Source organism: Battus philenor, unplaced genomic scaffold (genome assembly GCF_028537555.1).
Source record: "Battus philenor isolate CCGP_79_NKW_IND1 unplaced genomic scaffold, ilBatPhil1.0.hap1 SCAF_20, whole genome shotgun sequence".
Classification (NCBI taxonomy): domain Eukaryota; kingdom Metazoa; phylum Arthropoda; class Insecta; order Lepidoptera; family Papilionidae; genus Battus; species Battus philenor.
The window spans coordinates 10890971-10908737 of NW_027181683.1; the positions used below are offsets into that span (position 1 = coordinate 10890971).

The 17767-nt window shown below is 34.4% G+C and overlaps 1 protein-coding gene across 2 annotated transcripts; it reads left to right on the forward strand.

Annotated features, from left to right (window-relative positions):
• Window positions 1–316: 316 nt before the first annotated feature.
• Window positions 317–16923, forward strand: AspRS (aspartyl-tRNA synthetase). 2 transcript variants are annotated; one of them, XM_068765680.1, is made up of 13 exons: window positions 317–437; window positions 2411–2538; window positions 5397–5562; window positions 5969–6104; window positions 7076–7253; window positions 7731–7875; window positions 9487–9638; window positions 10891–11057; window positions 11928–12043; window positions 13809–13963; window positions 15314–15425; window positions 16303–16362; window positions 16606–16923. In XM_068765680.1, exons 2-13 carry the CDS (start codon window positions 2422–2424, stop codon window positions 16707–16709), a joined length of 1608 nt encoding a protein of 535 aa, XP_068621781.1. In that variant the 5' UTR covers window positions 317–437; window positions 2411–2421; the 3' UTR covers window positions 16710–16923. The 2 variants fall into 2 exon arrangements, with proteins under 2 accessions (XP_068621781.1, XP_068621782.1); XM_068765681.1 differs by lacking the exon at window positions 317–437 and adding an exon at window positions 449–551.
• Window positions 16924–17767: the final 844 nt, after the last annotated feature.

The window sequence follows — 17767 nt, forward strand, 5'->3', positions numbered from 1 at the left end:
CCTGCCACCAAGACATAATAATATTATAGAATATTTATTTACTTAGTCTCTATAGCTCTATAGCTATTTAAATTACTGTATTGCTGTTGAAAGTGACTTATATGAAAATAAATAGTATCTCGATCAATTTTATCAGTGTAATATACTGTATATAATTTGTGACTGCATAAATTACACTCCGGTGTGTAAATAATGCGTAACTTCATTTTTAAAATTTAAAAATAAAACTATTTACAAGGAAAATCGATTCAAATCGATGTACCGTCATCGATAGAGTCAAAATGTCATAAATTGACACTAATGTCAAAGTCGAAGAAGGTGACCGACTTATCAAATATAACCTTATCGTTCGGACTAATATTATCATATTCTCTGTTTTTATTTAAGATATTTGAACAAGTGAGACTGTATCTCTAATAAAACACACCATTATTCAGGTAACCGTCGATTAATTCATTTAACGTTTGTTTGATTTATAAGTTTTTTAACCATATTTTCCGGGTAGTGTGTTGGAAAATATTTCATTTATCCTTTTTAATTTGCGTGGTGAGGTTAGTCATTCTGCGTATATAAATAATTTACACTTTATTAAAGTTCTGAAGTCATTTATCATATTGTACATGATGAAACATATCTGCAATATTTATTTGTTATTGTTCTCATTGTTTCAATAATTATTTATAAATTTAAATTAAATGAAAAATAACATAACATTCTAATAGTTCAGTATTTTTTCATATTAATAAATTATGTTACTAAATAATGTTATATAAAAGTTATAATATTTGTTAAAACAAATATTAATATAATTTTACTATGCACATACTTTACAATATTTAATTCTGCTCAGTAAATATCTGTTATTTTCTAAGAATTTTTCATAGATTAAGAAACTAAATCTGCAGAACTCAGGGCTGTTTGTAAACTGTTGACATACATACATATTATATATGTTACGCTGTGAGTAACACTATTAGCAACAACTAACACAGACATTGCATCATTGTATACATCAGTTTAGGCCAATCTCATTGACAATCAGAGCCATTCTTCATAATCTGTTATGTTTCACAAGCACAATTGAGTATTTGTTTAAAATATATGAATGTGTATTAAAAATACAGAAATTACATTGGAAGCTTATAAGTACAAAATATGTGTATTGTCTTAAATATTAATCACATTTATTTTATAATCTGCATGATTTCTTAAAAAAATTTGTGAATAATTGGTGACAGTATTTCTCAGTAATTCTTTCATAAGCTGGTTAGTTAATACTGATTTATATGTTTATGGTTTAGTTTATCGGTTTTAGTTTTTCAGCCATTACAGTTTATTTTAATAACATTAGGTGAATGTGTTGTGTCTTATCAGTATTAGCCATCATAAATTTCTTAAAGAGCAATACAGGCTTGGTGTTGTTCCAGGTAAAAGCCAGCTGTATGCATTCACTTGTTACTGTTGACTATAGTTTATTTGCTTACTGAACTGGTTAATCATCTTACTCTTCACTAAGCTTGTACTTCAACTTTATCTGATGTGTGGATGTGAGATCTATTTAGAGAATTATAAACTGTACACTGTCACTTAAAAAGACCTGGGGCCAGAAAGCAAATTAAAAAAGAGTAGTTATAAATATATGTTTATTGCAATAACCATTAAATAAACCATTGTTAATATAATACAATATAAAATAGCTTCATTATTGACAGGATGAATAGTTTTAGATATGTTGTTCTTCTATCTTCCTGGCTTTGTTAATATGTGTAAAATGTTTCATTGCTAAATACTATTATTCATGTAGCTTAAAATCACTTCAATTACTTTGTAGTAATACTGATATTCTTGTTTACATTTTGATTTATATTAAATTGTTGTGGGTGTTTCAGTGATAGCCTCATTGATTGTTAACTTTAGATAAATTGTCATATTATAAAGGTGCAATTTTCTGATGTGACCATCTAGCGAGCTTTACATGCAATTATTTAATGGAATCAGGCGTTATTTTGCGGAAGTCCATCTTAAGTAAGAAAAGGACCAATATTTAGCCACTTCCGCACAAGCAGTCATAGTCGTGCAACAAAGTGCACCACTCGTCAGCCTGCTGATAAATGTGCATGCGGCAAACAATGCCAATTACACAACTACCACTGTTAAATCACTCAACACGTGTTCCACACCTCCACAGGGCATCTTCAGGAGTTATGTTACACCAATTAGTGTTCACTCTGTGTTTGGCACTTTGTGTCTTAATTTGCATACATTGAAACTATTATCACTTCCTAAATATAATTATTTCATAGTTCGAATTCTTTAAAAAAATTATGTTAGTTTTTAAATGTATGCATAATGTAGTTATGCTAAATAGTTAAGCAATTTTTATTTTCAACAAATACATTTTTATTTCCAGTTTGATTCAAAATGGTGGTGTCAGGTGAAAGCCAACCTACTATAGAGGGAGATGCAGCATCTAGTAAGAAAGCCGCTAAGAAGGCAGCAAAAGCAGCAGAGAAACAACAGAAAAAAGCAGAGCATAAGGTGTAGTTTATATTAATATGTATTTATAAGTCTTTTCAAAATATGTTCTTCATTTTAAAGAGTAGTATATTGGATTTTAACTTCTAAGGCAATAAGATGATATTACTGATTAATTTAAATTATATGCTTCAAACATAGTTGTTAGATGGGGTCTGATTTCAATGTTTATATTTTTTATTTGTTTATTATTGTCAAGTACTATTCAGTTATTGAGACAAGCCTTACATATTCAACCCAGCTATGGAAGGCCAGCGTGCTGAGGCTTGTTCGTGGTTACATGGTAACTAGGTACTATTACACACACATAAGCGCACGTATAAACACACACGCGTGCACATATAACACACATGCGCCCATATAAACACACACACGCGCACATATAAACACACATGCATGCACATATAAAGTCTGTCTCTCTCTCTCTCTCACACACACATACATGCACGCACGCGCGTGCTTTCATACGCATGCACGGGCGTACAGTCTTAGTTCCTTAATAAGTACTTTTGTTTGTTTTGTTATATTTTTTGATTTATTTTTATCCCTATTTTGTTTTTTTTTGTATCTATTGATTCCAATAAACATATGGACCGTTTATTTTGAAAGTGGTGTAAGTCCATTTTCTTTTGTTTCGAGAAAATTAAATATTTGTTGAATTAAATATAATATAATATATTTGTTGATTTAAAAATACAGGCAAATTATATGAGGTCTGGCATTATTTCTATTGTTTTATCAACATTTAATTTGTTTATGTACATTTGTTTTTGGCTAATTAGATTATGATAACACTTGTTTATGCGCTGTAAATGGACTTACACCACTTTCAAAATTAGACAATTGTAAAAATCGTTTAATATCAATTTTGAAAAATCAAATATCGCTTAAAATATACTTCATTTTAATATAGTTTTGTTTACAACTACGCACAACAACACATAAAATTTTATTTTAGACGCCAGTTACATATGTGTCATAATTGCAAGATACTGATAGATACTGATTACAAGAATTTACTTATTCTTTGCATGTGGTGGTGTTTCAAAATATCCATGATGCACCGGAGGTATATAGAGTAATAGCTGCTTCATGTCTTTATATTTTTCGTGGTTTCGTGGTTCATTTTGGTACAAAGGCTCCAGGGCGATTTTTTCAAATTTTAACGGTCTCCCAGGACGTAGAAGTAATAAATTGATAATTTTAAATTCAGCGTCCGTCATCGTTATTTTATAAAAAAAATGGTATATGGTGCACTTTTGTGGAACCTCAACCAACATATTTGCAACCAATTGACCTGTTCCCATTAGAATTTTTTTATCTGTTTTTTAATTGCATTTTGGAGATTTTTTTTAAATGAAATTCTCCCGTTCTTCTTTAATTTAATTCTTACCTATATCATTATCTGATGTTAATATGAAGTTAGCCATTTTAACAAAAAAAATAGAATAACTAACCTAAATTAAAACTCTTGAAACGTAATGTCACACGTAATATAAAATAAATGAAAAATAACAAATCACTGAACGGCATCCATCTGCTACGCCACCTACCTCTGTCAATTGGACTTACATCACTTTCATAATCGACGATTATGCAATTTCATTTACCGACCGATTTTAATTTGTACAAAACATGGGATTTTTTTTGAGAAATTAAACACGGACTAGTTAAATATAAAAAAATTACATTAAATTAAACATGAATTACGTGATAGCTCATTTTTCTCAAAAATGGACTTACACCACTTTCAAAATATACGGTCCATATTATTATTAAAACAACATATCACTGTTCAACATATCATTGTTATTAAAACAAGTTGACGTGACAAAAACAAAGGGGTTCACAATTTGTAAACAAAAAACTAAAATGTACACTTCACATATAAACTACTCAAAACAAAATAGGGCCCACCGCAACTTTGTCTCTAATCGTGTTTATAAATAACTCATATACTAATCATTAACAAAATGAAACACTACCACTTCTAGCACACATGTTTATTAGTTCATAATGATGTTTTAAATGTTAACTTTTTTGTTGATTTCAAGTGGGTAGACGAAAAAGTAAAGTGCTTAAATTTATCCATTTCTTAAATTTTCAATCGTTTGTGTTCTCAGTCTTGCTTTAAGCGCAATACTTTGATCACACTTTGTTTAGCTGTGTTTTTTTCGTTTCGGCATTATTCCCGATTACAATGCCAGGTTCTCGTTGTCATATGGATGTGGACACTTCGACAAGGGCAGTTCTTTTGCTTCAAGAGGGAGAATCGCAAAGATCGGTTGCATCTCGCCTCGGCGAGCTATTCGAAACGTATGGGAGCGGTTCCAGGCGACAGGTAGTGTGGCTAGAAGACCTGGATCAGGAAGGATTCGAGACACAACTGCTCAAGAAGACCGGTACATTCGATTGACTGCGCGCCGGGACCGCACGACAACCGCCCGGACCTTACAATCCCGGCTAAGGCAATCTACTACTCTCTACACGCGTTAGTGGTCAAACCATTCGGAATCGACTCCACGAGGACGGGCAACATTCTAGGATGCGTGTTATATATGTAAGCAGATAATATTTTGAAGAAGTTCAGCGACATCGACATATTAAAATTTTTATAGTTAAATCTTTCTTTTGTGTATATCTATTTGGTTTTGGGAATATGGCAGAAATGTAGCTGAAAGGGATCCACCAGGGAACTAAGTAAATTTTTAAAGTGGTCTATGATGAAAAGTCTGTTAGCTTTATGTAATCTATTATCCTATGGAACGATACATTGACAAATAATTTTAAATACCAAAATTATTTCCCTATGAATTATTCTTTTTATGAAATTTAAAATAATTTTTTTTTTTATTTCTCAGGCAGCCTCTGGACAGCCACAGAACGATTCGGTCGAACCAGATGTCTCTGAAGGACGGTATGGTATTCGTAAATTGATCCAGTCATCTGGAGAACACCGTGACAGGGTATACACTGATGTAAAGGATCTCGGTGTTGCTTTGGATGGACAGGATGTTTGGGTCCGAGGTGAGGTTTTAAATTTACGATTACATATTAAAATTGATCTATACGTACTATCTGTCCCTACAGACTTTGTATAGCCAGAAGTTATTGACCTGTTGCATACATTCACCGCTTTACACCTTTAACAAATCACCTGTATAATTTTTAGATTTTAATGGTCTACACACATATGGGTTATAAAGATAGAGATATATATCCAGAAATTATTGTCCTGTAGAATTGCAATAGAAAAAGTAAATCAATACAACATTTTTATTGATCTCTCCACGCTTTAAAACGTTTTTGTTGACAAAGCTATACTTTACCGCTTAAGAGCTTTTTACCAACAACCAATATACTTATATAGTAACCTTATATTAATGTGTTTAAGATGACTTATAATATACAATAAATCTTTTCTTGTACCTAGCCCGACTACATACATCACGTGCGAAGGGCAAGCAGTGCTTCGCGGTCCTCCGTCAGAGTTCCAGCACTGTGCAGCTGCTGGTCAGTGTCAACGAAGAGAGAAGCATTAGTAAACAGATGGTCAAGTTTGCCGGCAAGTCAGTGTACACTTTTTATTCATATTTTACTGGCTGTACTGACTAATTTGTAAAAAATATTTCAGAGAGGCTCTCTGAAATGAGATTCTAAGATTTATTGATTAAATGAGAGATGGATAAGTAAATTTAACAATCGATATGCTGACTGGTGCAGCTGTTAAATGGCATTCTAAATCTGCGGCACGTGAACTGGCAAACGCGCAAACTTCATAACGAATCAACAAATGGGCGAAGTTCATAGCGAATTGTCAAATGCACGAATATAATATATTAATTGAAATGAAAGTCAAATTAAGTTATAATAACAACTCTAAATATTAAACAAAGATGCAAGGATAACAAACGCATCCTGGTCTGGAAAGAGATCACAAATTTTTTCATTCATTTTTTATACTTGTACCCCTAATTTGTTGGGATCAGGGTCTTTATTTACAAATAAGTTTTTTAAATTTTTATCTATATTCTTCACTCGCTTTCATTCTACTCCATTTCTTTTGTTCCCACCTTTTTTCCTACATAATATTTTTCATTTTGTTCTTTCATTCCTTCTTGCTTTCATCGCCTTCCTTCCATCATGTTATTACTCTTAGGTCGCTAGGTACATTTACTTTCATAAGTTAAACGGTGTACCAAAACTACTTTTTTTATTTATTTAAACACAATGTGGAAGGCAATTTCTATATGTTAAACATTTGGTGCAGAGATAAATTAATGTAAGTAGGTGAAATAAGTGAAAGAGAAAAAAAAAAGTGTGATCGAATCAGAAATGAGTCACGTAGCTCGAAGAATTGCTTGTCTAAAGTGGCAGTGGGCGGAGTACATTGCTCGTGCTCGTCATCGTGGAGATCGCTATGAGAAGACTTCGTCTTGCAGTAGGCGTCTATTGGTTGGAGATATTAGACTTTGACAATTTTTAGCTAAATTTGTATCAGCAAAATTTGTTTAGTTAATAAATCATTTATAATTCACAGCATAACGAAAGAGTCGATCGTGGACGTCAAGGGTACGGTGGTGAAGACCAGCTCGCCGGTGGAGTCCTGTACGGTGCGCGAAGTGGAACTCCTGGCTGTGGAGCTGTGGCAGGTGTCCGCTGCTAAGCCACAGCTGCCGTTGCAGATTGAAGACGCCTCTAGACCGGAGACGAACGATGTATGTTCATTAAAGCTTTAATTAGATGGAATATCTCGGCCATCATGCAAGACAAAGGGGAGAGAGTATGCTTCCTCAGCTACTGCAGGAAGGTGGTAATAAATGCAATAGGTAAAAATAAATAATGTTGCAAAATAAAATAGTAAGGAAACCTATAATGTAGTGGTTGAGGATGAATGTATGGCTAATGGAATGAAATGAAATGGGAAAATTGTAGAATGAAAGAAACAGTACGACAGATAAGATGATATATGAAAGAGAAGAATGATAATAATAAAAAAAATGAATAAATTACTAGAATTAAAAAGTCCCTGTCCCACACGAGATAGGGGAACGAGAAGAAAAGAAAAAAAAAAGCTTTAATTATGCATTGCTATTATGTATATAGCTTTGACACCTGTGTGTATTTTGTAGTTGATACCATTAAGTCTATGTCACATATAGTCATACATATAAAAATTATGTGGCGTCCACTAGGACCCCGAAGCGCTGAGGATCCGAGTGAACCAGGACACGAGATTGGATAACCGTGTACTGGACCTGCGTACGCCAGCCAATCAGGCCATCTTCCGCATCGAGGCTGGTGTCTGCAGACTCTTCCGCGACATCCTGTCCAAGAAAGGTAAACGTCTGTTCCTGCTGTCTCATAACCACTTACCCGAAATCCATCCTTAGGTGATCTCTCTACTACATATTTGTGTCACATTTCAACTATTTAAACCTTTTATGATTATTGAGTTATAAGTCAGCACACAAATGGAAAACATACACACACACCTACATATATATATATATATACATACAGAAGTTCTATCGCTTTCTTAAGCTTTACGCGAGTACATTTTTAACAAGTTTTTATTTCTAATCAACAACATAGTCACCTTCGTTATTAACAACATTTTGCCATCTAGTATACAAATTTTCGATGCCGGAGCGGTAAAAACCATTTATTTGTTTATCTGTAAAATAAGTAGACAGAAACGATATTACTTTCCGGTCACCCAGATCACTGGGTCACACTCATATATATATGAATTGATTTAGAATGAAAAATAACTACAGCTGCTATATTAAAAAAGACGAAATTGTTAAAAAAACGTACAACTTTTTAATTTATGAAGCTCATATGAAGTTGTGGCGGTCTTTCGGGGAGGTCAATGCCTTGCAGTGGCCGTCTATCGGCGTACGTTACAATGATGATATGTAATTGGTTAACCTTTATTTTTAGTTGCTACTGTAGCAACACAAGTATATAGAAATAGTAAATCATTGTATTTTATTAGCTGTGTGGTCTTCCCACCGCTGGGACAGAAGCTTCCCTTCGGAAAGATAGTAGCAGAGTTGAGCAGAGATAACGGAGTGGGTTAGAGGACTGAGACCTTCTATTGTGAACGGGTTCGAATCCCGGGACAAAATTTTATGTAATTTACATTATGTGCATTTAATATATAGGGTTGCATTATCTCGGACAAGTTTCCAAAGGATGGACAACAGTCTTGTGTGTACCATAATATCACACTGCAATCGCCAATCTATCCGATAAGAGTGGCAATCATGGTATATCTCCTGTAGATATCTTTGGAGAAAGGACTAGGCCTTACAGTGGGCATCTATGAGCTGATACAACGCCAAAGACAATAATATATGTATGTCACACATAGTTTGTCCTTCTCTTTATCGTTGGAATCGCTTGTTTGTCTTTTGTCTTTGTCCTTGGTGTCTCAAAGTTGCCTGTTTCCATGAAATATGTAATATAGTTAATGCTCTTTATAAATAGGGGCGTAATGTGGTAAAATTTATACAATTGCGGTATAGCGCGATGTTGCCAAATGTTCTTGGAACTGGTGTGCCCCAAGGGTTAATGTTAGGATAATGTCGTACCAAAGTAAAGTGCAGAGCTACACCTATTTCTAGGCATCTGTCTCGCTCCATCGTAAGTGTCATGTGACTAAAATAGCAGTGATATACCATTGGTTTTAAGATTCACACAATTTTTTTTTTATATAAATAGCAGTGACTGCATTATAGATAAAGTATTCCAAGTTCGAGTCCATGGGTCGACACCTCTCCAGTCAAGACTTAAGCCTCTCTCAACAATCGCCTCGATTATCGGTTCGATCATGATTATGTCGTTAGTCCATAAAACCCAGTGAAGAGAAGGAATATGATTGGAATATTCTTTAACTTCTCTATTGTAAGAATGTGTTTACACGTGCTTTTTTATGTATTACAGGATTCGTAGAGATACACACGCCGAAGATCATCTCCGCGGCTTCTGAGGGTGGCGCCAATGTGTTCACCGTCTCTTACTTCAAGTCGTCAGCATACCTGGCGCAAAGCCCACAGCTCTACAAGCAAATGGCGATAGCAGCTGACTTCGATAAGGTCCTGACAAGTATTCAAATTTACTATAGTGCTACCGAAACGGCTGTACCGCGCCTTAGTATCCGCGCGGCAAGACGGGAGGGGGGAGTAATGGGCGCTGCGTTCCGTTAGTCCGCCGTCAGTGCTCCTCGGCGGCGTTCGTTTCCTTTTGCCAAGGCCCCCACCTAGCTGTCTTTCAGCGGTTTTGGCAACACTATAAAAAACCGATATATTTAGCACTAGTATGTGAATCCAATTCAAATGGGCCACGTTCGGAAAATTTCTGAAACATCTCGTACTAATACAGCAGTGTCTTAAAACGAAGGTGTGATCAGTGTGTTGCCGGTGATGATTAATGGATCTGAGATGTGGTTGCATACGATGGGCTTCATAAGAATACTCATAGTCAACCAAAAGAGCAATGGAGCTATGCTTGAATTCCTTACGAATTTCTCGAATTTTTACTAAATCGAATCAACCATGAAGAGATCCGCAGAAGAACCAAGGTAACCCACGTAACTCGAAGAATTGCTCGTGCAACCGTTAGACGTCGGGGTCGAAAGGTTCTTGAGGACGACAAGCTGGTAGAAAGGATCCCACTGGGTGGATTAACAATATTGTTAAAGTTGTGTAAAATCGCTGGTGGTGGGCGGCGCGAGACTGGTTATCGAATCGATCTTTGGATGAGGTTTCAGTGAGTGTTTATTGGCTAAAAAAAGAAGGTGTATACAAACTTAAGTTGCCCCGTTTTGAATGTCGTTTCAAATAATTTAGAATATACAAACATGACTGCAAAGAAGAAATCCTGTAAAACAATGGTTTTCTAATAACATATTTCTTGATAAGTAACATCTAGTTGTATAGAAATGTAATTAGGCTAGACTAAGGAATGCATTTTATATTTAATATAATTAATTTATTTATTTTTCTTACACAACCGACTTATGGGCGAATTTAATGCCGAAGCCATTCTCTACCAGTTAACCTTTACAGATGACAGATTAATAAAGGTAAAGGTGAAAAAAAATTTTAATTTATAATTAAAAATTAATATAATACAAAATTAAAAGTAAAATAAAACTTGAAAATTATCGCAAAGATAAAAAACACCTTATATAAATTTACTAATGGCTAAATTACATACTATAGTTATTATACTGTTTATATCAATATAATAGATAATAAAATTCAATTAACATGATGATTCCGTCGGCCTGTCTGTTTATAATAAGCTATTACACCTATATTGAAACGCCCTGTATAATGTTTATAGGTGTTCACGGTGGGTGCCGTGTTCCGAGCTGAGGACTCGAACACTCACCGTCACCTCACGGAGTTCGTGGGGCTGGATCTGGAGATGGCATTTAAGAACCACTACCACGAAGTGCTGGACACCATCGGCGCCACATTCACCGAGATGTTCCGCGGCCTGCAAGACCAGTGAGTGACGTCACAATCCTAAATAACACTTTAAATATTTTATATTTTCCTTGAGATCTTCTAAAACTCTCGTCAGCACATTTGCTGTGAATTAATGTATGGTGGACACTATTCAAAATGAATGGTTTAAACGACACCAAAAATATTGCTTTAGGAGATTCCCTATTTTAAAAAATTCTTACTAAACAAATCTCTTATTACTTACTAAACAAAAACCTTTAAGTTTAGTCAGTTTTGCATTTTTATTGATTATTGAATTATATTTATAAAATGTATTATATCTTATTTATTATAAATATATGCTATATACATATAAATGTATTTTTAACGTATGTATATTTGTATATATGTATGTTTTGTACACATTTAATACCCGTTATTTATACTTCTACTATTTCCATACTATGTTTATCCAGAAGAAATTGCCTCAATTTACCATTGTGCTTTTTTGCTATATTATTATATAACTAGTTATATGTTTTCTAACATGTGCAATAAAGAATATAAAAAAATATTAACATTTTTTTTGGAACCACAGTTTCTTTAATAAAAGTGTTTTATTATGATTTTTAAAGTGTATAATAAAAAAATGTACAAATCCCTTAACTGAATTCCAATCCAAAATATATACAATCTTGTATATTACACTTAGTGCATTTATTATAAAGGATTGTCACTGCTCACGAGCAAATTCCTAGAGGATGGACAGCAGCGTCAAATATACCCTCATATATACTGCGATCTCCAACCCTCATGCCAAGCTTGCCGATTATGATATATCCCCAATAGCCACTTTGGAGCAGGACTATTATGCTTTGCGGTCTTCTAGCAGCTGATATGACGATGATGAAACTTTTGACAATCCTCCAGGTTCGCGACAGAGATAGCAACCGTAGGGCAGCAGTTCAAGGTGGAACCGTTCAAGTTCCTCGACCCACCGCTCAGGCTAGAGTTCCCACAAGCGATACAGATGCTCAAGGAAGCAGGTTAGTCTAATGCTACTACCATGGCATAATACTCCGGTTATATTTAACTTATTTAATAATAACTTAGCTGATGAAGATGTAATTAATGATTGGCTGCACTGTTACCCTAGGACACCAAAGTTGAACTGTGATGATAAAGATGTCTAGAGACTTTTTCTATGGGCAATGTATACAAGCATGAATGAATGAAAAAATTGATTGTTAAAAGAAATGCACCATTCCACCAGAAAACACATAATTGGTTACATCTTTGCTTGAAAATTTTCACTAAGACATTACTTAGCGATAGACAGATGAATAAAAGTAACTAATTTTGTAGTCACCTACAATAAAGTGTAGTTTGTCATCCCATTTGCACAAATAAGATATTGTTTAGTAAATGCTGTTGATATTAAGCAAACAATAAAAAAAAATTGAATGCTACTACCACACAAAAATACCGATTTTTTTAGGAAGTATATTTTCTTCTTCTATCTCTTCATTACTTCCTCATGACTGAGTGTCGTAGTCAAACGTGTCAGTTTATGCTGCTATATTTTTCAAGGCTGTCCTATTCTGTGAAACCTTTAAGGAGCCTTCCGCAGTGGTGTTGCACTTTTATGACATTGTCGTCAGTCCGGCGAGTGGGTGATCTCTCTCTGGCTTGTTTACCCTCCATTGCTGACAAACATTAGCTTCTCCGGATTATCCGAGCTCCTCCGAGCAATGAGGCGGAAGTAACAGATTATTCTACGAAGATTGTGGATAGGTTGGTCTTTATTCAGACCTCTTAGACGATAGATATACTTATATACTTACTAGATGATATACTTGATATAAATACCAGATACAAGAGTAAGTTTTGTATGCATAGGATTCGTCTTCGAGTTTGAAAATGTTTTTTATGTCCAATAAATACTCTTTTATAATAGGATACCAGATAATTTTCACAAACCTATTGCAGTGTCTTAAAAAATGTCAAAGAAGAAAGTTCTAAGAATTATTACGCCGTAAATGAGTTCATAGGTAGCATGCCTTTGGAATGTTGTGTTCGACTCTTGTCTATTTCAATGTTTTTAATAGACATATGTAAGGGGAAGAAAAAAAGTCGCCCAGAGTTAAGCAGAAATTTCCCCGTCATTTACTACATTAGTATAGACCTCTGGATTGATAAATACTGCAATACTGCTTTAGAAAGATGTTGGTTCTAGTTTCCATCAAATTTGGCTCTTCTGGCATTCTTTATAAAAAGTCCACAAGTAGTCACTATATAATAATATGAATTAATCATAAAATAAATACAATTGATTTGTTCGTGTTACATAATGTAACGGCCGTTTACATATCCGAGATAAAGTAGATCGTAGGAAACAAAGGATGAATTTCACGATCGAGCGAGTCGGGGCTGACGGCGCGACATCATAAAGATGCTTAAGGGGTAATTAAGAGAAAAAAAGTTACGCGGGCTCTATTACGCGTCTCTCGCTTTGCTGCACCTTTCACAGGAGCTGGTAGGTAGTGCAGGTGGCTTTATAGATTCTTTACCACACATCTGGACATGCGACGAACCAGAAATTACTTGCTAGCGGTATTTAAGGAGTACTCTCGAGGAAAGCGAGGTGTTGTCTCGTTAGCGATACGAAGCTATAACAAGCTATATTTGGCACATAATCAGTATACATCCGTGGCTATTGTTACCTAGGTGCCGTGAAACACATCCTTTAAGTACCAGTGGCATTTATATCGACTCCTATTTTGACACGTAAAAATAATCATGTGATCGCAGGTGTTACTCTGGGCGAGGAGGATGACCTGTCTACCCCGGATGAGAAGCTGCTGGGCAGGCTGGTGAGGGCCAAGTACGACACGGACTTCTATATCCTGGACAAGTACCCGCTAGCCGTGCGACCTTTCTACACGATGCCCGATCCCAACAACCCGGTAAGTACTCTTACATTTATATATATATATATATATATATATATATATATATATATATATATATATATATATACATATATATATATACATATATTTAATGGAATCAGGAGTTACCTTGCGGAAGTCCATGCTAAGTAAGAAAAAGACTAATATTTAGCCACTTCCGCACATGCAGTGGTAGTCGTGCAACAAAGTGCACCGCTCGCCAGCCCGCTGATAAATGCATATGCGGCAAACAATGCGAATTACACAACCGCCACCGCCAAATCACTCAACACGTGTTTCACCTCTCCACGGGGCATCCTTAGAAGTAATGTTACACTGATTAGTGCCAAACACAGATTCTATATATGTTAATACATTTATATATGTATTACCTTTCTCTAATATTGATAAATTTAATAACTCTTGAGAGCAATATCTTTGGACGATTATTTTTGGCTCGGATTGATTGTCGAATTATTACAATATTTAATTTTATATAACTAATGTTGACTACTGGGAAATTGAAACAAATTACTGGTGTGAATAATTATTAATATTATTCCACCATAAAATTAGCAAAATCCATCTAATCTAATCATAATTAACTAACTGGCATCTTAAGTATTATATTTAACTTCAATGTACATATTTTGTACTTTTGTTCTATAATTTCAATAAATATAATTTTAGTAAAAAAAAATTCCTTTGCGTGTTTGAAATACGTATTAATTTGCGGCTCGCGAAAATTTTCAAATTTCGAAAAATGGCTCAAACTATCAAGGAGCTTGGCCACCCCTGCTATATGGTGTTAGAATAAACTACTATGTAAGAAAAGGACCAATATTTAGCCACTTCCGCACATGCAGTGGTAGTCGTGCAATGAAATGCACCGCCCGCCAGCCCGCTGGTAAATGCGTATGCGGCAAACAATGCGAATCACACAACCGCCACCACCAAATTACTAAAGTGAGAGTAAAGAAGTGGCTAAATATTGGTCGTTTTCTTACTTAGGATGGACTTTCGCGAGGAAACGCCTGATTCCATTAAATAAACTACTATATTATCACATAGTAAATATAAGTTTTTAAAAACAAAACTTATCTTATTATAGTGTGAGCCTTGGGAATGAATTGTTCTAATACTGTTTCAAAAGTAAGTATAATAAGTAGACACGTCTGAGTTTGGTATAGGCTCTTCTCAGAACACTTGTAGCTTTAAAATGAAGGATGTCGATATGGGGAAGTTCAATCTGATTCTAGTTTGTATCAAATTGAGCTCTAATATTCTTATCATGACATAAACAAGTGCTCATGATAAATGATTATATGTTGATAATGAAATATATATCATATAACACATTTACAGAAAGCTTCAAATTCCTATGACATGTTCATGCGAGGCGAAGAGATCCTTAGTGGCGCCCAAAGGATTCATGACCCGGAGTTCCTGACGGAGCGTGCACGCCACCATGCCATCGGTGAGTTTTGTATCAATTTTTTTTAAAATGGCTCCCGTTTTTGTGGGCCTATCTTTCACCCTGCTTTGTGTTGTGGGGCTCCTTTCCCCATTACAGTTTTAGGTAAAAATATTTTTGACAATTTTGTATACATTTCTTTTTTTAAATTTTCTTTCACACATTTCCCTTTCTTTTATCTTGTTTTCTTTGATAATCATTTTTATTATTCTTAATTTTACTTTTATTTATTCAATTAATTAGCTATTTTTATTTGACAATTTATATAACATCATTTGACTATTATATCAAATGCTCCATGGTTTCTAAAGATGTCTGAATTGCAGCAACAGTAAATTAAACCCTGTAGCAGGAGGTTTAAAGTGAGACTGGAAAATCACCCGAACCAACTGTACGTGTAGCTGACAGTTTCTCACACAATGCATCAGTTGAAGAAAAAACAAATTTTGAGCCAATACTTTCAATAAAGCACCAATTAAATGCAGAGATATTTCTTTCCAATAGGGAATTTACTTAAAAAAAGAATAGGGACCACATAAAAAAAGCCTCATGACATTACGGAATTACTAGAATTAGCTAAAATCTGTAACCATTATTGTTCATATTCTAATACAAATGTTGAGGTAAACTAGTTCATAAATAGGTTTCTTTATTTGAAGTAGACTTGTTTTTACTTACACTAGATGTTTGTATATCTCTGTAGCCAGATATACATAACACTATTTACTAATTTTTTGAATGGTAACTTCTTCAATTATGTTCCAGTTTGATTTTACAAATAAAAAACTAAATTCACATCAGAAATACCGCTCAAAAACTTTAAGTTTTTATCTATTTTCTTGATTTGTAATATATGCTAATTTGGTACAATTATTTGCAGACATAAGCAAGATCGCAGCGTACATCGAATCGTTCAGGCTGGGCTGCCCGCCTCACGCAGGTGAATATTATCTTACAATATTTCATATCAGCGAACAATTTTTTGTGCACTTGACAGTTTGACGAACTTAACCGAATGTGACAGTTCACTTTTAGTTCTGCTGCTTTAACAGTTTGGTTTAGAAATCACTAAAAAAATCTAATTATAGATTAAATTCAGTACTCCTAATAACAACTTAACACCTTAATGTAAAATGTATTATTTGTCCCCTTTACTATAATTACCATTTTTTCATCATTGCAGGCGGCGGCATAGGCTTGGAACGTGTAGTGATGTTGTACTTAGGGCTGGACAACATCAGAAAGACTTCAATGTTCCCGCGTGACCCCAAGAGAGTCACGCCTTGAGCTCTTTCTTTAAAATCCTTGAGTATAACTATATTTTATACACACCCGTTTTATAAGATATTATTGAGAATAAAATCTTTTTGACTATCTACATCCTTTTTACTTTTATATTTTATCATCACACACATACATCACATCCTACATTGATCTTGCTGGTCCATGGTGTCCAGTACAGGACCTAAAGGCCACCATCTGCACCAGCAACCATCTGTTCTGTGTGCTGTGTAGACTGCTCACTTACCACTTCAACATACCAATCTGCTGTGTTATGTCAGTTACTTTGGTTTATCTATGGTCTCTTCATTTCTGATTCTTGTCTCTCCATGACTTCTTAAGTGACTGAGTTTGCCATAAGAGTGAGAGATCACATGTGAAAATCATAAGTCCTCATTGGCAATATAAGGGATATTCAAAACAAGTTGTGATGATTATAGAGGAAAAGAGAGAAAAATGTGATGCCTGGAAGAGGAGAACCAAGTAAAAGAAATAACTGAAGAAATTATTAAAACTGAAAAAAAAGTCACAGTTCTTACCCTAAATAGGAGTGAACCAAAAAGAAAAAATAAGGGCCACAAAAAGTATTAGGTATATTGGATGATAATTTTCCTATAGAGAATAAGAGGTAATATGTATTGAAAACATTTTTTTTCTATGGTTTTAACAAAATAATGTGTTAAACAACATGAAATTAATAAAGAACATATTGATTTGTAGAGGCATCATCACTATCTTATTTTAGTTAATTTATTAAGATAATATGCACTGGATACACTCCAATATGTTATTACAACGAGGATTTGTAAATAAATAAATAACATGTTCACAAATTCATAATTTTATTATAAATCCTATTAAGTAAGTTGTTACATGATTAAGTATTTTCTAAGTTAATGCTTAAACTTTACAACGCAAGGAGTTGAGCACTGCCTAAGTACATCACAATGATTTCGTTATAACAGCAAGTGGACACATCCCTTGAGGGACATGTTCAAGAAATAATATTCTTAGGAACTGCTTACCAAAACGAAATGGAACCAAGGGAGTGACGAAGCACCTCA